The sequence below is a fragment of the Mastacembelus armatus genome, chromosome 17 (assembly GCF_900324485.2).
Source record: "Mastacembelus armatus chromosome 17, fMasArm1.2, whole genome shotgun sequence".
Classification (NCBI taxonomy): Eukaryota; Metazoa; Chordata; class Actinopteri; order Synbranchiformes; family Mastacembelidae; genus Mastacembelus; species Mastacembelus armatus.
Window position 1 is genome coordinate 5,701,861 of NC_046649.1, and position 16,125 is coordinate 5,717,985.

A 16,125-nucleotide genomic window follows, 5' to 3' on the forward strand; every position below is an offset into this window, starting at 1 on the left:
TGCGACTCATAACAAATTTCTAAATGTGTCTTAGGCTGCTTCCTGGGTATCTTCAGGTTTTTACATGTCAGAATTCAAATATTTACAGTCTTCGATCACAAGATTTCTTGACATTATCTGTTCCTAAGGTAAGAACAGAGTGGGGAAAGAAGGCTTTTAAATATGCTGCTCCCTCTGCCTGGAATATTTTGCAAATCAATCTGAAATTAAAGGAGCTGGTCTCATTAAATACACTCCAAGAAAGTTTGCATAATTTGTTAATTTGAAATTCTGGCTGTAGATGTTTTAATGGATGCTTGAGGAACACTGTAGACTACACTTGTTGGTACTTTGTATTATATGTATATTTCATTGTGATGTTTTAGTTTTATGTTTTGCACTGTGTTTTATGTATGGATGAATGGTTAAAATATCTGTTTGTCACTGATCTCTGTAATACTGCTGTCTTGGCCAGGATACTCTTGCAAAAGAGATTTTTAATCTCAATGAGTTATTTCCTGGTTAAATAAAAAAATCAACTTTCCAATATAATGCTTGAGGTCAGCTTCATATACTGTAGTATCTATAAATCTAGGATCAAGAAAGTTCACTTAAATTAAATATCAAGCATGAAAAATGAACAATAGATGAAGATGGCATTCAAGTCAGCCACATAAAATGTAATTCAGCTCAATTCATTTTCATTCGTTGAGTGCCAAATCACAATAAAAATCATCTCAAGGCACTTTACACAGAAACCCAACCAATCCCTTATGAGTAGCACTGAGGCCATCTGCCTCAACAGCTAGAGGTGAGTCGTATTGTTTGTTTATACAATACTGATACGTTCATTTTGTTTGGCAACCTTACCTTGGGTCCTGGACTCCCTTTTTCTCCTTTGGCCCCCTGTTTACAGAGTAAAAACATATTAATAACCATAACCATTATCTAGAATGCACATTATGTCTAAGGGTGAAAGTTTATTTAAATGGTGAAATATTATCACGTTCAATCTGAAACAAGAATATTGTTTATTTTCAGTTCAGTACAGCAAGTTTAGTGCTGTATGTGTGCCAGGCAGGATGTGTGACACATTCTCCTACCTATTACTACCACTGGAGCTGCTGTAACTACTGTGCCCCATCCAAGAGGTTCCTGATTCTGAAGACAGATGTGATAACCAGGCTAGTACCACTAATCCTGTGTACTCGCAAGTTACTTGGGAAAATATAAGCAACCAAATCAAAATATTTCTTACTATCAATTATCGTTTAATAAGCACTTCCATACTAGGGCTCCTTACCTTAGAGTACTGAATTAATGATGGACACTGCATGATGGACAGTGATTGTGAAGTGCACAGTGACGGTCATTTTAATTATGCATTAATTAGCCGTGATTTCCACATCTGTCCACATCATCAGTTCATTTTAAACAGTTGGTCAGCCTTGAACAGAGTCATTTCAAGACTATGAGAGAACAAATATTTTTGCAACCAAAAATAAATCAAAACTCATCAACACCTGTGTTTTTGTAAATGTCTATTACTTACCCTAGCACCTGGTAGTCCAGCAGGACCCTGAGGACCCTCTGGTCCTGGGTCTCCTGGCTCACCCTGAAAGGTAGACAGAGGAAACACAAAAGTTAAAAAGGGTGTGGCAGCTTTAGGTGCAGTTGTGTACATGAAATTCATTCAATTTATAGTAATACTGCCATATATTAGATTATTTTTCCCTGCGGTTTGCATCAGTACAATGAAATAAAAGCCTCAAGGGTTGCTCAGAAAGATCTCTAAATGAAATTTCACTGACCCCCAAATACAAATAGCATATACTTACCTTTACAGAGAGCCCAGGAGCACCTGAGGCTCCATCCTCACCCTATCAAAGATACAAGAACACAGAGGAACCATACATACAGTATTACTATGTGCTAAAAATAGAACAGTAGCTACCTTCAGCATGTTTAATGAATATTCATATATAGAATACCTTAGGTCCCTGTGGGCCAGGTGGACCAGGGGGACCCTGAAAGAAAACAGAAAACACTTACAGTATATGAAACAACATGAATAGTCCAGGGCAGCATAGTGGCTGAATGGTTAGCACTATTGCCTCACAGCAAGAAGGTGGTGGGTTTGAAACCCGGCCTTTCTGTGTGGAGTTTGCATGTTCTCCCTGTGCTTGTGTGGGTTTTCTCCAGGTACTCTGGTTTCCTCCCACAGTCCAAAAACATGTATGTCAGGTTGATTGGTGACTCTAAATTGCCCATAGGAGTGAGTGTGAGTGTGAGAGGTTGTTTGTCTCTATGTGGCCCTGTGATGGACTGGTGACCTGTCCAGGGTGTATGTCAGGTTTACGCTACACTGACATGGTTCTTTTCCCTGAAGACAATGAAACACACGACAACTTTGTACCGAGTATATACTCTGCAAGAGAAAAAAAGGCCTCAGTTGCAGACAGAGAGAAGAGACTTTCTTCTCTCCCCCATGCGACCTTGACTCTCCTTCGCCCCCTTTCACTGAGCAGTCCTTTATTTTTATAGTGAGGAACAAACAAAACACATGATGCGTGGGTGCAGTTAGAAGTTTCAGCTCATCATTTACACAGGACAAAAGGTTATGTGGTTTATCTGGTAAGATAGACACCTGCTAACACAAACATGGTATTGTCTTCAAATCATGTTACACAATGACAACAATTGTACTTTTGACCTCATGACCCCAACAGTGTACCCCTGCCTTTCACCCAAAGAGAGCTGGGATAGGCTCCAGTAGATCCCTGTGACCCTGGTTTAAGGAATAAGCAGGTATAGAAAATGGATGGATGTATAGTCCAGATAAACACACACTCGCACTGACCTGTGGACCTCTGACCCCAGGTCCAATGAGCATGTCACTCTTCCCAGATCCCTCCATATCCTGAAAACAATAGTTTTAAGTTAAATTACATGACTCCATTGTTTCCTTCTCAGCAGCAGTGATGTGTATGTGCAGGTGGGTGGCATAAAATAGTATTACCTCTACAAAGAATTTGGGCCCTGGAGGTCCGGGTGGTCCAGGTGGCCCTGGGGGCCCTGCTAGGCCTCTTCTCCCCTGTGGACCACTGGGCCCTTGGGGACCTGGGGGTCCTGTTGTGCCCGAAGACCCACATTCACCCTGAATAGAAACAGGAAGATCCTAAAGTAGTAAAAGCTGTCTATTTAATACTTATTAGTGAAAAGCAGCCTTCTACTACTCCATGCAACCTGTTTTGATCCCCACTAAAAACTCACCTGTAGGAGTGTTTGACATTTTCTGACCCAGCTATACCCCCAAACTCCTCCTTGTACATCCGTTCTCCTCTCATATGTAACATTACCGTAAATGCCAGACCAGAGCTGCTACTCTAACCGCATGAGCGCTTAACACTATTAACTGGTATTACACATTACCTTTGGTCCAGGTGGGCCAGGTAACCCTTGGTCACCCTAAGAAAATAAACAAGAAAGAAGTATGACATGAGCACTTCAAAGGTTTATGAAGCAGTAGTGGAAACTGAAACAATATGATGAGATAAGTCATCAATCCCAGTCACTTAGCTCAGTGTAGTGTAACCAAGTTTGATCAAACTGATAAACAGGAGGCATTTTAATTTCTTTCATATGGATCCATGGGTTCACGTGCTAATGGACAGTAAAACTGATATGGTCTCTGTGACTGATATAGTTCCCTTAATTTCCAGGACGGGAGACATTCCGTCTTGATGAAAATTACCTTCTCCCCCGCAGCTCCTAGTAAACCTGGGGCCCCATCTTTTCCTGCTAGGCCCTAGATGCAGAAACACAGAAAGACAAATCAGACACTGATGAGAAAAACAGTGCAATTTGGTTTTAAGCCTGTTAGCCTTTAGCTAACACCAAATCAAAGGTGACAGCAAGTCATTCAAAAGGAATACTCAGATTTTGGGGGAACTGGACCAATAGTCTGCTTCCTTAAATGATAACATCATTCATGCCATGCTTTAACACATTGAGCTGAGCTCAAGATTGTACTGACTATTGTCATTCATCACTTGACAGGAAAACTGAAATAATTCAAAATCCTGTGTATTCCTTTAACCAACAAACAACAATGTTTCTGTACAACTTTTGTACAAACTGATTACATGGTGCACCAGAGGAGCTGGACCTTTCCAAGGCCCACTGAATTGCTCTGTCACACCACACGCCAAACTGTCAGCTTTCCACACAAAATGGCTCATAAGCTGTATAATTATTACAATGACATTTGCTAAGCACATGAAGGAATTTTTGCCATCAGAAACTGGCATAATCATCACTGTGTTGTTGGTTTTGTACAACACTTTCATGTTCTTCTAACTGGTGTATATCTTAAGGGATTGTTGTACTAAGTTTTAGATTGTTTAGTAATATATCAGTCCACCAATATGCCTTGACTGAGAACAGCAATGCAGAAAGTAAAAAATAAATAAATAAATAAAAATTAATGCAAAAGGCAGATTTGTTCCTTTACCATGTTGGATAAATGAAGCATGAGACAGTTGACACTGAGGTTATACACGTATGCAGCAATGGTGTATACAGTGGTCAGTTCCTTTCAGTTCAGTCATAAAGTGACTGAACTGAAGTTTCATCTAAAGTGAAACTTCATATTGAAATGTTTCATTTGGTATTGACAACATTTCACCTGAAGGTGAATGAACCGAGACTGACAGAATTCATGTGTAAGCAGTAAGTCTGGATTCCAGTGGAATCACTGAGGAGCAAAGAAAGCACAGTCACATACACACAACTACTGCAGCCAGCTGCCAGCCAGGAGTTAAGACAACATGGTTGGAGATAATGTACAGTCATTAGCCTGAGCATTGGGGCAGTGAGATTGAGTTGGTCTTTACAGTATCAGTTTTAACAAGATGTACTGTAAACTCTGTTGATACAAATAAATCACTGTCATTTTGTCATTTGAAACATTTAATCCGAGTCCTGCTGCCTCAATCCACTGACTTTTGACTGTATTTCTGCCTTTCATAGTTTGGTGGTTCACAGAGCAAACCACACCAGTATACCTCGCCTGAACCCAAAGAGGAAGACCCGAAGTCGAGCCCAGACCTGGAGACAAAACTGGATTCCAAACTAAATCCAGTACTGAAACCAGAATTGATGTCAGAGGACAACTCTGAACTCAAACCTGACCCATCAGGCCCAGAACCACTATACCAATCCTCAAACATCTGAAACACATTGGAAAGGAGAAAAGAGATGGCAGGAGGGTTGTGGAAGATGAAAAAGAAGAACAAGATGTGGGCAGAACAAAAGACAGGTGAGGGGATAAAGCAGGAATAAACAGAGAATCATTATGTGCTTGAGTAAAAAGACAATAACCATTGATAGAAAAGAAAAAAAAGCTAGACACAGAAGTATAAAAGACAAATGATATTGTATAATATACTGTATACAAAATAAAAAGAAATTACAGTTTAAAAAAAAAAATTGCAATCATAGCAGCACACAAGACTTTGCTAATCTTATATTCCTCTGGACGCCTTCCTGCAGGATGAGACAATAGTGATTTGGCACTATTACACTTGGTGGGCATATGAGAAAAAATATTTGTTCCAGTGATGTCAATTCTGCATTTGTGGAGCAAATTTTCAAGTGAAAGTGAATAATAAAAATTATTTCTCAGATTCTGGTCATTTTAAACTAAATTGAATAGAGTTCGTGGGATTTTGGGAGCAAATGCAGACTGAAGACATGTACAGTCTGTTTGACATCGCATAAATATTAGGGCTGTCAAAATTAACGCATTAATAACGCATTAACGCAAACTCATCTTAACGGCACTAATTTTATTAATGCAGCGCACATTTCCTGTTAGACCCGTGACCTAGCCCATAGTAGGAGAAATAGAAAATGGAAAATATTTTCCATGTAGACATGAGCAAGTTCTTTGAGAAACATATCTACTGTCTTTGAAACATGCCTATGTTCTTAATGCTGTATGTTTAGGTAATAATAAACATACATTTGCATAAAGCATCCATGTTTGTCCATGCCCATGTTGATTAGAGTATTAAAAACTTGTTTAAGAACTAATTTAAGGTACATTTAGAACAGATAAAAATGTGTGCTTAAGGTGCAATTAATCACGAGTTAACTCATGACAATCATGCGATTAAATATTTGAATCGATTGACAGCCCTAATATATATATATATGATGTTTAAATATTCAGTGTCTGCTCTACGACAATATCTTTGTCAGGCTAGATCTGAGGCAGTATTGAATAAATGAAAACAGTTGAATACTGTCTATTTACTACTATCTTCCATCTCAGTAACTCACAGGTAGTCCAGGTTTGCCTGGGAGCCCGTCCCTGCCAGGGGCACCAGGTGGCCCAGCATGGCCAGAAGAGAGGCCCTCAGCTGTGTCTAATGATGACAGGCTGGGGCCTGGCAGGCCAGGAGGTCCTGGAGGCCCTGGTGGACCAGGAGGACCCTGGAGATAAGAAGACATTATTTTTTTCAACTTAAGTCAAATAATCCATGACTTTCTCATGGACCTCACTGGTCTTTTCTTACCCTGATGAGTTCAGTGTCACTGTCTATGTCTTCAAACCCAGAACCCAGGGCATCTGCTCCATACTTAAACACACATAAACACAAATGCATGCTTCAAACATCTCCAATTGCTCTCATCAGTATTTACTACATGCTAATTTCATCACTGAAAATGTAGGGTAATATTATGTCTGCATGGTTCTACAAGTAGTCGCACCATAAAGTGAGATACTTACAGGTACACTGCGTGACCTGGGGGGTCCAGGTGGACCGGGGAGGCCAGGAGGGCCTGGTATACTAACTCCTGGCTCTCCCTGTAGAGGGGGAACGCAAGTTGAAGAGAAGAAGTGAAAGGGAGAAATAGATCTGGCTCTTAAAATAGGTTTGGTGTCATGCCATTTGTTGTAAGCTATTAGCTGCCAAGTGGGTGCTTTAGCCGTACCCTTTCTCCTTTGGCTCCAGCTTCTCCATTCAAACCTGGAAATCCTTGAGGTCCTCTCTGACCCTGGAGGTCAAAATACAATTTAGCTATTACATTTGGTATAAAGCATAGTGACAAAGACAGAAAAGGAACTACAGTGACTTACTGGATCTCCTTTATCACCCTTGCTCCCCTGAAAAGAGAGAGAATGAAAGAATAACGACATAAACAGAAATACATAGGATTTACACTTTGTACTAAATCTTAGGTACTCAGATGTTCATAAAACAATGGCAACACACACACACGCACACACACACACGCACACACACACACACACACACACACACACACACACACACTGTCCCTATATACACACACCTGCTTTCCGTCTTTCCCTGGCAGGCCAGGGAAGCCAGGCATTCCTGGTGGTCCTTGTGGCCCCTTCGGTCCGTGCTGAGCTTGGCCAGGTGGAGGGGTAGGTCCTGAGGGACCAGGTGGGCCTGGTGGTCCAGGATCTCCAGTCTCTCCTTTTAACCCAGGTCTGATATGTCCCTGAAAATTGAACTAAGACTCTCATATTGTTCTAATGTTTTGACTGACAGTGACAGCAGCATAAGAAAGAAAAAGAGGTGAGAACATCTACGTCTGAACTCACATCTCCTGATCTCTCTCCTGGCTCCTCTGTCCGGTGTGGCCCTGCACACAACATATGACATCATGACGTTTTATTGGTTACATCTTAAGAATCTAATCTGACCACACTGTAGCTTGCCGTGTGACCTGGGTGCCCATTTTGACATTTCCCTGTCTGGTCTTACCTGAACAGATGAGTAACTGTTTATGATCTTTATTTAAGCCTAAAAGACTTGATTCAATGAAACATGGTCTTTGATAAAATGTTTTGATTGGATCACAGTTCCGTGCAAAACAAGATTTAAAGCTACTTCTAAAATGATAACCTTTTACAGAAAAAAAGAACAGGTAGAAAAATGTTATACACACTAGGTTCAATTAAAAATGTTGTGGCTGTCACAGAGTAAATGAACACAGTGTACTGATGTTCATTCTGACCTCTAAGTAGCATTTCTTTATTGGCCTCTTTTGATGTCATGTGACCAGAAAACTCATCAAGCTCCACCTCCAGAGCCTCAGTGGGCGGAGCTCTGATTGGAATACTTTCCTCTTCCTACAAGAAACAAAAAAAATTAGCAGGAAGGTCAGTGAGTTGGAATGAAAATGTTTCTGCTAGTTGAGTGGTTATTTTGTTGTTTGAGTCCAAAGGATACATATATCTTGTGCAACTGTAAATCAGATAGTTTGACCTGGTAATTCTTGGTGAATGCATCAGCTAAAGTTAGTAGGACTTATTCATGTGTGAGCCAATGGACTCAGAGACGTACAGACTAACTTCTATATATTTAGTAGCCACATCACCAACATACCTAGAGTGACAGAACAAGTAAGATAAACTCATAAATAGACACATGGATAACAAGTACATAAAAAATAACTAATTGTTTAATTTAGCATATGCATATTCTCATAATTATATTAAATATTATTTTGTATATAGTAGTTATTTTTAAGTGTCCACATTGTTGCTGATGAACTTCTTCAGATCATAAAAGAACATATTCACCCTAACTCCAATATCTGGTAACAGTTATTCAGCTGTGGAAGGACAGTTTTTTTTTTAAACTTCAAAGTCAGTGTTGATTATGGGATGTTTGAGGTCAGACTGACTTCCTGGTTGTGGGAGGATGAAAGAGAATTATTGGAGAAGAAATACAGACTCAGAACACACATGAACACACATATGTACATAAGGAGGGCTGTTGTAGGGTCCTGATGATAAGAAGGGCAGTGTGCATCATACACAGGAGCAGATACAGGCTGAAAAAACAGATGTACAGAGAGACTCTCTCTCTCACACACACACACACACACACACACACATACATTCACCATACAAGAATAAATGCATCCATCCACTGGGCTTTATGATCAGATGATCAGTATATTTTTGCAATGGTTGTTACTGCATTTAAAGCCCTTGTGGCTGCCTTTGAGTACCTCTTAGTATCTTTATCAGACCTTGTCACCACTTTTGTCCAGGACAATCCCAGGAACATCCAAAGAAACCATGACAAACCTTAACAAACTTTTTTTGTGCAGTTGTTGAAACCCACAGAAGAGTGTTATACTTCCTAGTGGCAATCTCAAAGATATTAAATCGGTCAGGCTGAATTTTACAAAAAATCTGCAAGAAATCATGATAAAATGACAAAGCCATCTAACATATGCAAGGAGCTTTAGCACCTGTAATTGTTTTCAGGTACTTGATCCCAGCACACCACCCAGCTATCCACCCAGCCTACCTTTTCTGTGCTGTCTTTTCTTTCCTGTGCGTTCTTCACTTTTTCTTCCTCTGTCTCTCTGTCATCCAGCACGTCATCTCCGCTGGCATATCCTGAAGCCTTTTCCAAACATCAAATGACTGACTTTAGAAACAAAGCTTACAGCAAAAAATGTCAGCCACTGATGATCTACGGCAGTGCTCTACTGTAGTCAGTTACTCAAATCCAAAATGTGACGTTATCAGATTACTAGTAAAACTTAACATACTAAATTTGACCTGTGACTGTGTAAATGTGGGATCATGAAAACTGTCAGTGTTTTTTAAGATGTGAACTGAGACAAATCTACAGTATCACAGTTAGGCACCATTTTCAAATGTTTGTCTGTGGTTGAAACACACGAAGGTCACAACCCTTCCTTTTTTCAATGAAGTCATTCGACCACTAGGGGGAGGTGTTGATTCATATGGCTTTAATTATACAACTATGACTATAGCACATAGTCCTGTTTTTTTTTATACCATCCAAGGAAATTTTCAGATGTATTTTTTATAATCTGTATATATCATCTAGTGTTTATCCTCAAATTTTCTTGTAATGGGGCCACTTTGCACTAAAACTGCTAATTTCAATGGTCACATATAATGCAAACATATTCCATCTCCTTTTGAAATGAAGTTGTGAAGATGCAATAGAAAAATATACTATTATGAGTGTATGTGTGTGTGTGTGTGTGTGTGTGTGCGTGTGTGTGTGTGTGTGTGTGTGTGTGTGTGCGTGCATGTATATGTATGTCTCACATATGGATCATCATCTTCACACTGCTCTTCAGCTGCTCGAGGATCATCTTTTATCACAAGCTGCTGAATGGAACCCTGGAGGTACAGAGAGACATAAAGTCATAGACTGCTAAGATGATTTTTTAAAAATATATACATATATAAACACTTTAACTGTGTTATCTAAATTAAAAATGGCTATAGAACTGGGATACTGCTCCAGATTATTTATGTAATATACACAAGAAACAACTACCTAAATCTGGTGTTATCAGTAAATACAGTAAGCGCAATCAGAGAGTCTCATAGGAATTATAATAGAATTTCAATTTAAACCCTCAACATGTTCATTAGTGACCATTATGAAACATGAGCCAAAATGATCTAGGACTTCCATTTAAACAAATGGGGCCAATGAGATCGATCACAGATTACCACCTAAAGGACAATTAGGAAAATATGTTTCCTGAATTGCCCTTACACTGTTAAATAGCTCCCACTTTTGTTATTAAATTAAATTAAATTATGCTTTGTTGAATTTGATTAACATGTTTTTTTTGCTCATCTTATCAAAACTAATCATGTCCTATGTATCACAAAAGACAAACAATAAAGTTTGCCATCATAACAAATTGAATGTCTCTAGATGTGTTTCTAGATGTGTCATTGAAACCATATTTCCAGAGATATACAAACACATGCCGATTGAAGAGGGCCTCACCATGACTGCTCTTCTTTGAAGCCCAACAAACCAAGGATGCGCACACACACACACACACACACACACACACAGAGTCACCCAGATATTTCAGAGTGGACATCACTGCTGCTGAGCATGCACATATTGTGTGGTCATGCTTCAGATAACCTGTTCACAGAGTCTGGCTGCACTGGACAAAGCTGAATGAAACAGGAATGGCATGGAGCCAAACTCCATGTTGTCACGGATCGGCCAGGCTCCCTCTTCAGACAATCACTACAATCACCCGAGTTCAACCGCTATCACCTGCACCTCATCACCACAGCCACAGATAAAAGCACTCTCCACACTCCCTTCCTGGTCCGATCTCGTATGCACGACCTGGACTCTACTCCTGCGAACTACACGCCAAACCTTCACTTCAAGAATACCATCCTTTGATGGAGGTGACTCACCTCCTATTCCTGTTCCTGATCCTGTTCCTGTTCCTGTTCCTCGCCTTTTCCTCTCCTACCAGACCGTGAATCTCCGTGGTCCGTTTGCCCCGGTACAATAAAACATCTGAGTGACTCCACTTACCTCTGTGCCCGCCTGTATATATTACACATGTGACCAGCAGCTCATATTTATGTTCTGTGAGCATAGCTGGATTGAAAATGGACACATGAAAGACATGCAGAGAGTGTCAGCAGTTGACTCTCTGGGCTGACTCTTTACACACTGCTATTTTTGGACTTGAGGTATACTTAATCATTTATGGTAATTAATTAATGGTGACCAAAGAATGATCATTTAGCCAAGAAGACAATGGAATAACATTTCACATGTTTCTCTGTGTAAAACCATGTGTTTTTTTTTTTTGGATGTTGCTACAGTCAGTGACATGACAGCAAAGACCTGAGTCGATTCCTTGATCTGACCACAACTAAGCCTTGTTGACTTCCTCATCTGTCGTCAACCTACTCCCCCATCGTAGCCTCCCTTCCACAGGCCAACCTTCTCTCTCCCCGCTTAACCCTCTCTATCCCCTCCTTACTTCCTCTCTGTCTCTGATCTGCATTGCTTTAACCAACAAAATCTGTAACAGTACCACAGATGTGCTAGTGCTAGAGGTGGTCATGACATTTTAATGACCCTTTAACAGATTTACACAGATCCACACTGTGTTAGAGAAGCATAATTCTTACAAGGCCAGACATTGAATTTCATTTTGCTTACTGTGGTCTGGCAAAGAAAGAAACAATGTGTAATTACCATGCCTGAGACTTGGCAAGGTAATTACTTTGCTGGTATCTATAGATGTCATTCATTGATGATGATGCACATTGGATTTAAAATAATGTCATAGAGTAACTTCCTAGGTATATTTGAGATATAAACAGGCCATGCAGTTGCAGGATCATGCATAATTTCCATCTGTTTCTTTATATGAAGGTCTGTCAGTACAGTCTTATAAAAACATGTTCCAAAGAGGACCCTTAGCTGGAGGGGTTTTGCTGTTTTATCTTTCTCTTTTAAATACACAAAGCTGTTCTATTGGATTCAGTCTATTGTTGCCCACAGTCTGCTTATGATCATTTGCATGTCTTGTTGTTGCCACCTTGTTTGGGACTGTAGCTTCAGGTTTTTATGGTATTTTTGTCTCTATCATGTTCCCAGATCTTATTCCCTGTGATTGCTGTGTCATGTTCTGTGTTTTTTGGCTAGTTCATGTGAACAGTTTTTGTACACTGTTTTGTATCCCTCTGGTTCATGACAAACCCCTACTATTTACAGAACAAAACAAACTGACCACCCAGCAGACAGCCCACCGGTATGGGAGGTTTATTTTGAACCTGAGCACAGAAGATAAAGATAACCTCATTAGCTGAGTAAAAAGCTATTATGGGTTATATGCACAACTCACAGTTAGCCTACACTTCCTGGTCAGCTAGCCTTGGGCCTACTCAGCCCCAGTCTGTGACTCAGCTTTATAGCATTGATAGTGCGGTTTGGTTCCCAGTCTACTCCTCAGTCTGTCAGGATCCAGCCTGCCAAGCAGCTGCAGTAGTTCTCCAGTGTGGCACCAGCCTCTGAGCCACAGCTGTCTGCGATGCCAGCTCCAGAGCCTGAGTTGGCCAACGACGCCCTTGCTTTTCCTGTTCATGTTCCCAAAGGGGTTGAGAATCTTACATCTACTCCTGTCCCAGCCAGTGGGTCTGTCATCATGGCTGTCATCACCTCTGTTTCTGTTTCTGAGTGAATCAACACAGCCTCATTAAAGCCCGTACCTGTCCCTCAGTGGGTCAGCAATGCTGCCAGAGCCACCAACCCACCTTAGTGTCAGTTCCTGCTGGGTGGGTTGGTGGACTTTGCAGTGCTATCTGCATTTGGGTCCATACCTGAGGATTATTTAGAAACCCTTGATAGTATGTATGTCTCACTATATTTTGATGTATTATTATCTGTGCTCTATAACTTCTAGAAATACCACCGGGAAAATGTAATGTTGCTTGTTGCTTGAACACATGCACACACCTGTGCACACAAAAAAACTAAATCCCCAGGCCAACAGCACACTGAAACTTAAAGACAGCCTAAATAGGCTTTGCAGGAACAAAAACACTCTTTGTTTGACAGTGGTTATTCACTTACCACAAACTTTTCAAGTCCTGTGCTCCCTGCATTTGCAACAAAGATGCCTGAGTTGTGAGAGAAAGTGAGCCTTTCTGGCCTCCGATGGAAAGCAGTCCTCTCTGCCTCTCCACAGTCCATGTAGAGACGCACTTCATTATGATCCACCACCACCTGAAGGGCAGAGCAAATGCAGTTTTCTTGTTTTCTTTTACAATTTCAGTTTAAAGTTTGATGGTTTTGTTAAATTTGTTGTCTTTATTTATTCAAACTGACTGCTGATCCATGCAAAAAAGAATTTCAATCTATAATCATGTGCAATGTGAAAATGATATTGTGGATTTTATTTAAAAAATAACTTGTAGAAGATTCAAATGGATTTTTCCTGTTCATTTTATTTTGAAACACTGAAACTCATCTTAGTGCTCATGCAAATTTTAGGACATAACGACTTTAAAAAAATTGGGGTGATGTTTTTTTGTAAATAAAGTATGCAATAGAAATATAAACTGTAACAGTGTGGTGCTAAGGCAAGGCAATGCTGGATTTAATAAATGTTGATTTCATGTTACATATACTGAGCTGTATGTGATACTCACTGTGAACCGGGTCCACTGGTCGGTCATATCTGGGACACTAAAGGCAGCAGCTTTGTGGCTGTGGCTCTGCTCTCTGTCAGTGTAGTAAAGTAAGATGCTCTGGAGGCCCCCACGGACCGGAGTGAGGGCCAAACCCAGCTCTACCACCTTCTGACGGGCATCTGTTATGGCAAAGAGCACACCTCCTCTCGGGCTGGTGGGACGCACCTGAAATAATGGCAATGGGACTGAAGGTCATTAAAGCTCCAAGTGATGCTTTCACATCATAGTTGCACAAAGTGGTGACACATTTATTGTTGAGGCACAAACTGAATATTAGCTGTTTTAAAACAGTAAAAAAAATAAGCCCAAACAGCATACTAAGCTATGGCTACAGCTAAAAGCTTGTTGAGTTTGATTCTCTAGTCTTACTGTGACAATGATAGCAAAGTCCCTGTAGAATGACCCCGGCACGAAGGTCTTTGTGAGCCGTCCAATGTTGGCTTCAGGCCCAAAGATGTAGGCTGGAAACCCCTCGTAACCAGTAGTGAAAGATACCGAGGGAGGGAGAGGGACTCCGATTAACTCTGTCAGGTCCAGATGACGTCCTGAGTCTTGTTCTGACAGAGAAGACAATGTAAAATTGTGTAAATGAAAATAAAGAAGGAATTACAGGTGGAGACACAGGGTGAAAAAAGATGTCCCTTTCCATATGGCTTTGATGGAGCTATTTGGTTTGATTTGTCCTCATAAGGTGTTTTAGTTTAATCCAAAATTCTGAAGTTATATTCATCAAAATCACCTACAGGAATGGCCAGAGACAGATTCTGTGATTAGTCATTATGTTATTAGAACATGTATAAGCAGAAAATCTGGCAGAGTTTCATTGTCCACTAAGTTCACATTGTTCACTAACATACAGTAGATGTCTAAACTCCCATTCAAACTTGCCTTCCCTTGAGTTGCTGGTTCATTCATCACACTAGAACTAAGAGCAGAGGTACACGTGAATCATCCTGACATGCCTTTGATTTGATTTGGTTTGATCCAGATTCTGTCTACACCTCACAGCTGTGGCCAGCATTGGAATATTCCTCCGAAAAAGAATTACACACAAAATGGCTGCCAATGAGAGGATTTGGTATGTGAAGAGACGACTTCACATTGCCTTCATCCTACCTGATCCCCCACTGCGGAGCCTGCTGCCTGTAGCAACATACAGATCGGCATTGCAGCCATGCTCACCCCTGCCACCTTCAACTCTGTGACGTACACACATCAAACACACACACAACACCCATATGAACACACTCCCCATACCAGATCAAACAGGCCAACATTTGGGGGTCTCTAATCATCAGCCTGACCAAGTGGAAACATACCTAATTAGAAGAGTTAAGTGTGTGTGAATGTGTGTGTGAGGGTGTGTTTCTGTGCACCACTCACACCACTACAAGTGGGCCACTGCACATTAGTCCTGTGTAACGACTGAAAGGAACAGACAAATGCTGTTATGAGAGAACTGAAGTTATAACCAACATGTTGACTAGTGGCCATGGTAGAGGTTGAACTATCTGATGGATGTGTAAATAGGAAACTGCAACGTTATAAGGTGCCACTTATCCAGCATGTCAACGTTGCATTGTCAGCATTTTCCACTGCCCCCAAGAGGCCAACAATGGATTGATGCAGCTCTAAGTAAGCAATGCAAAAACCAACAAATGTTAAAATAAAAGTGAAAGTCCAGTATTAAAAAATGTAGTACGTGAAAAAAAGATCCATTTTTGGTAAAATACAATAGTAATTAAATAAGTAATCAAATTAAATCTTGAGTAAAATAAATATGAATTCATCCATCCATTATCTATACCCACTTATTCCTAACCAGGGTCACAGGGATCTGCTGGTTAGGAATAAGTGGGTGAAAGTTCTCTTTGGGTGAAAGGCATACACCCTGGTCAGGTCACCAGTCCATACAGGGCTAGAATAAATATGTAAAACCTTATTCAGCATGTTTTAACTACAGTGCACATACAAGTGTAGCAGAGGAAACGGTATTTCCCAACTGAAGGGGAGTATAAGGATAGATTTGATATTATGGAAATACCCAAGTAGAAGTATTGCAACTTTTCACC

At 40.5% G+C, this 16,125-nt stretch overlaps 1 protein-coding gene across 6 annotated transcripts in view; it reads right to left on the bottom strand.

Moving 5' to 3' along the window:
- Positions 1 to 16,125, bottom strand: part of col15a1b (collagen, type XV, alpha 1b) — a 45,570-nt gene that overhangs the window by 14,510 nt on the left and 14,935 nt on the right. For all 6 annotated transcript variants that reach the window (XM_026312721.1, XM_026312723.1, XM_026312722.1 and 3 more), the window contains exons 3-23: positions 14,423 to 14,610; positions 14,012 to 14,218; positions 13,434 to 13,586; positions 10,121 to 10,195; positions 9,342 to 9,440; positions 8,035 to 8,149; positions 7,619 to 7,659; positions 7,342 to 7,515; positions 7,127 to 7,153; positions 6,982 to 7,044; positions 6,776 to 6,853; positions 6,561 to 6,623; positions 6,325 to 6,477; positions 3,734 to 3,787; positions 3,412 to 3,447; positions 2,999 to 3,136; positions 2,840 to 2,899; positions 1,971 to 2,006; positions 1,818 to 1,859; positions 1,532 to 1,594; positions 850 to 885 (exon numbers count right to left, since the gene is read on the bottom strand). In XM_026312721.1, coding sequence (XP_026168506.1) covers positions 850 to 885; positions 1,532 to 1,594; positions 1,818 to 1,859; positions 1,971 to 2,006; positions 2,840 to 2,899; positions 2,999 to 3,136; positions 3,412 to 3,447; positions 3,734 to 3,787; positions 6,325 to 6,477; positions 6,561 to 6,623; positions 6,776 to 6,853; positions 6,982 to 7,044; positions 7,127 to 7,153; positions 7,342 to 7,515; positions 7,619 to 7,659; positions 8,035 to 8,149; positions 9,342 to 9,440; positions 10,121 to 10,195; positions 13,434 to 13,586; positions 14,012 to 14,218; positions 14,423 to 14,610 — 1,901 coding nt within the window. The remainder of the gene's footprint in view (positions 1 to 849; positions 886 to 1,531; positions 1,595 to 1,817; positions 1,860 to 1,970; positions 2,007 to 2,839; positions 2,900 to 2,998; positions 3,137 to 3,411; positions 3,448 to 3,733; positions 3,788 to 6,324; positions 6,478 to 6,560; positions 6,624 to 6,775; positions 6,854 to 6,981; positions 7,045 to 7,126; positions 7,154 to 7,341; positions 7,516 to 7,618; positions 7,660 to 8,034; positions 8,150 to 9,341; positions 9,441 to 10,120; positions 10,196 to 13,433; positions 13,587 to 14,011; positions 14,219 to 14,422; positions 14,611 to 16,125) is intronic.